We start from the raw sequence: 4,667 nt of genomic DNA, 5'->3' as shown, positions 1-4,667 counted from the left end.
CACAACTTGAAACTAACTAAGAAGATGACATAAGGTGAACACTATCACTAGATGACATAGGGTGAACACTATGAGTAGATGGTTGTGAGGACTGAGGCATGACAAAGGATCGACCTCTAGACTTTATTCAACCTCCATGTGAATTTTATTACACTCTAACTTTATATCCTCCTTTAGACTATTATACAATATTTGACTCCTTGACTCCTTGACAACTGGCATACTTTCTCCAGCACTGTTCAAATTGAAGTATCTGGAGCATTTGAATATATCTCCAAATGATAATTCGACAAATCTCATCCCATGTCATCAAAATTCATCTTTCTCAATTTTCAGTGAATTCGATATATCTCGATAAAGATTCTCTGACAATTAGCGATGATAATTCGACAAATCTCGATGAATATTATCCGACAACTGGCATACTTTCTCCAGCACTGTTCAAATTGAAGTATCTGGAGCATTTGGATTTGAGCGCCAATTTCTTGAGTGGTATTATACCGGAAGGTAAAGACACTTCTAATTAGCATCATTTTTTTGTTTTTGAACTAATGATTTCTGATTATTGTAATGAAATGTGTTTTCTTGGTCTTCGACATTCAGAGCTTTCTAGTCTACACCGACTGAAGCATCTCGATCTCAGCTCCAATTATTTTGAAGGCCAGATTTCAAAGCATATATCCTCCCTTCACAACTTGACTTATCTCGACTTGTCTTGTGCTGGTGCTGATCTGGATGGTAGTATTCTGTGGCGTCTGGGAAATCTTTCCCAACTGCAAGTTATAGATCTTGCAACAAAGATTTACCTCCAGGACGAAGTTTCATATAACTCGTATGATTGTGGACCTGTCTATAGTCCCAGTTTGAAGTGGACAGAGAATGTGCGAGGGTTAAAGCATTTGTCACTGCAAGGGGTCGAACTGAACATGACGGGGAAGCAATTAGAAGCACCACTTTCTAGGCTCCATAGCCTTCACCACCTCAGCCTCAAAGACTGTTCTCTGTCGGGGCACATCCCCAATGCTTTACGAAACCTCACCTCGCTCTCCCATCTCCATCTTGGCTGGAACGAGCTTACTTCCAGTTTGCCCACATGGCTGGGAAATATGACTGGTTTAGTATCCATTCACTTTGACCGCTGTTACCTGACGGGGCCATTCCCTTCGAGTCTTTCCCGTTTGCCTCATCTGAAAGAGATTAAGTTGGTCGACAACAAAATAACTGGAAATATAAGACAAATATTGCCATGTGAAGCGTGGCCCCAGCTTACCAGATTTGCTCTCTCGGGTTCCAATGTTACAGGAAGCTTGCCGCCTTGCATTGGAAATCTTTCTTCCCTTCAATATCTTGATCTTGTAGACAACTTATTGAATGGACAAATTCCAGCTTCAGTTGGATTGCTTTCAGCCTTGGTTTATCTCGACCTCTCTTATAATCTTCTGACCGGCAATGTGCCTTCTGAGTTGGGTGGGATTTCCTCTTTGGAAGTGCTTTATCTAGACCACAATCACCTTAACGGTAGCATTCCCAATTCTCTTGGATATCTAAGTCGACTTTCTAGCATTAATCTCGGTAACATCAATTTAGAAGGCTTCATTTCTCTTCATTTCTTTGAAAATGCTACCAGGCTTGTTGAGCTAAGTCTTTCTGACAATAAATTGACTCTTCATATTGAGCCCGAATGGATACCTCCAATGCAGTTTCAAGTATTGCACTTGGGTTCTTGTAATATAGGGGGTCTCATTCCTGCATTCCTTTCAACACAATATAGCTTGGGGTTGTTGGATCTCTCCAACAACAGTCTCTTTGGAAACATTCCAGCTTGGCTTGGGGACCTTCCATATTTCGTATTTATTTCCCTGTCGCATAATAACTTGCAAGGTGAACTCCCTTCCAGCTTTGATATAAGTTACTATGAGAAGATATATTTGGGTCATAATATGTTGACTGGTTCTGTTCCGATTCCTTCTGTGCCTGCATCAGATTTTGAATTGTTGGACTTGTCCCAGAATAGATTCACCGGTTTTATCCCAGTGGAGATTGGTTTGCTTCTTCCTAACATTGAATTCTTGTTATACTCTGAAAATGATTTAAGAGGTGATATTCCTTCTTCCATCGGTCTTCTGCAAAAGCTACGGGATTTGGATCTATCAGGTAACAACTTTGAAGGTAAAATACCATCAAGCCTCACCAACTGCACAGCTTTGAAAAGACTAAATCTGGCAAACAATAAATTAAGTGGGGAGATTCCATCTAAGATAGGAAGGCTACGCCAACTCTAAAAGCTTCATCTCAGTGACAACATGCTTAAGGGGAACTTGCCATCTGATGTCCAAAACTGTTGGAAATTGCAGATTTTGGATGTGGCAAATAATTTCTTGTCTGGGAACATACCTCAATGGTTAGGGCAGCTTTCTGAGTTGATGATACTTGTTTTGAGATCAAACAACTTTAAAGGGTGGATACCAAATGCATTAGGCAATCTTTCAATTCTCCATATCTTAGATATCTCCCATAATGATTTGACTGGTGCTATCCCACCAGAGTTGGGGAAGTTGACAGGTATGATGGATGGAGAAGCGGGTGGATCAGAAGTCTTAAACGGTCGTTCCTCATTTGGTCTTTCATATTATTATAAGGAAGAGATCAATGTGACTAACAAAGGATTGAACCTCGCCTATGGTAATTCTGTTCTTTTACTTATAACAGCATTTGATCTTTCTTCAAATCAGCTTTCAGGTGACATTCCTTCAGAAATTGGCAACCTTAAGCATTTACATGTCCTGAATTTGTCAGGTAATAGTCTTACAGGAGAGATTCCAGTAAGTTTTGGCTTGTTAGAGCAGTTAGAATCATTGGATCTTTCTAATAATAAATTGCGTGGAAGAATCCCAGGTCAGATGGTACCACTTTCCTTTTTGAGTTTCTTCATTGTGTCCAACAACATGCTCTGTGAAACAATCCCATCAGGGACTCAGTTCTCCACATTCAATTCCACTTACTTTTCAGGGAACCCCGATCTGTGTGGGTTTCCAGTTGACAAGAGATCATGCGGTTGTGAGAACAACTCATCTGCAGGCATGCCACCGGTTTCCGAAGATGAAGAGGAGGAAGAGGAAGAAGAAATCCCATGGTATTGGTATGTAAGTTGGATGGCAAGCTTTGCTGTTGGATTCTGGGGAGTGTTTGGAGTCCTTTGCCTGAAAAAGAAATGGCGAGTAATATACATTAGAGCCCTAGATGGATATGCCGTAGGTCTTCTGAATATATTGTCACTCAGAAAATAATAAATAGTAGTTTAGAGAACCATTGCCTTCATATGGTCATAGATAGATATGTCATGGGTAATTTAGATAGATTGTTTGTATGAAATAAGGGTATTATAGATAGATTATGTGTGCAAAAATAATGCATAATATCATAGTGTAAAGAGACAGAGTCTTTTATATGAGTACGGAAAAGGGGAAAAAATAGTGGTGTAAAGAGGCATTGCCTTCATATAGTCATAGATGGATATGTCATGAGTACTATAGTTGTCTGGAAGAAAATAATATATAATATTTCCTTTTTAAATAGGTAATCTCTCTCATATGGGTATGGAAAGAAAATAATTTTAAATATATTAATAAATATTTTATGGTTGATAATCTATTTTATATTATTGCTTCTCTAAGTGATATTATTAGAATTTATTAATTATTTCAGTTAGTTTTGATGTCTTATATATATTTTTTCATTTTTATTGCAAACAGAATTATTTGAACTTTTATTAGGATTAAATTATTAACTCTAATATTTAATGAGAATTTTTTTTTATAATATTTTTTTATTATTAATTTTTTAATTGATATTAACAGAAATTTAGATCTATATTATAATCATGATATATTTACTTTTGTCTATTTATTGAAATTGAGTTATTATTATTTTAGAACAAGCACATCAATATGGAGTGCAATAAAGTTTTATGAAATTTCTTGACATAGTTTGTTATTTTTCATAGACTTTCAAATAGGATAATTTTTGGGATCGGCTTATCTTACTTATAAAATAAATAATGCAATCAATATTAAAATTAGATACAATATATTATATTAAGTAAATAAAACTCAAAGGGCTACATGTATGTAAAACTATGTCTCCATGTGATTTCATTTGACCCCAACACACTTAATATGAAGTTGACTATTTTGACAAATAAATTTGTAACAAGTAGGTTCAATCTAATGTGATTTGATGTGGATTTTATCAAACCCCTTTAATTGTTGGTGTAATTATTTATTTAGTGATATTTGCTTTGATATGAAGGGGTTCTAATATACCTTGTTCATGTAGGCCTAACCCTTTGCCTTGATAATGCATCTTTTAACAAATATTTTTAGCAAGAGGATACTTGTTACTTTTAAAGCAAGATGCAAGTCCATTTTGAGGAGGCTATGGCATACAAAGAATGACAGGATCATGAATTAGACTAGCTCAAATGAAAGTGGAGGAACCCATTTGATATAGGGGATTCATTAAAAACTTGGGTAGATGCAATGGGATCTTGTGGAAGACTAGGACCATGAGGGGGATAAGAAGGGATGATGGGCTCTTGAAGTGGATATGGGGGATTATGACATGGAGGTGAAGCGAAACTTTGATCTTGACTTGGAATATGATAATTG

At 36.7% G+C, this 4,667-nt stretch overlaps 1 protein-coding gene across 1 annotated transcript; it reads left to right on the top strand.

Annotated features, from left to right (window-relative positions):
* The first annotated feature begins 278 nt into the window (after nucleotides 1–278).
* LOC131051997 (probable LRR receptor-like serine/threonine-protein kinase At4g36180) lies at nucleotides 279–3,287 on the top strand. The gene is made up of 3 exons (XM_059210137.1): nucleotides 279–507; nucleotides 604–2,222; nucleotides 2,355–3,287. The coding sequence occupies exons 1-3, from the start codon at nucleotides 279–281 to the stop codon at nucleotides 3,285–3,287; spliced, it is 2,781 nt and encodes a 926-aa protein (XP_059066120.1).
* Nucleotides 3,288–4,667: the final 1,380 nt, after the last annotated feature.

Source organism: Cryptomeria japonica, chromosome 8 (assembly GCF_030272615.1).
Source record: "Cryptomeria japonica chromosome 8, Sugi_1.0, whole genome shotgun sequence".
Taxonomy (NCBI): Eukaryota; Viridiplantae; Streptophyta; class Pinopsida; order Cupressales; family Cupressaceae; genus Cryptomeria; species Cryptomeria japonica.
The sequence above is the reverse complement of the archived record's forward strand: the minus strand, read 5'-3'. Positions and strand labels throughout refer to the sequence as shown.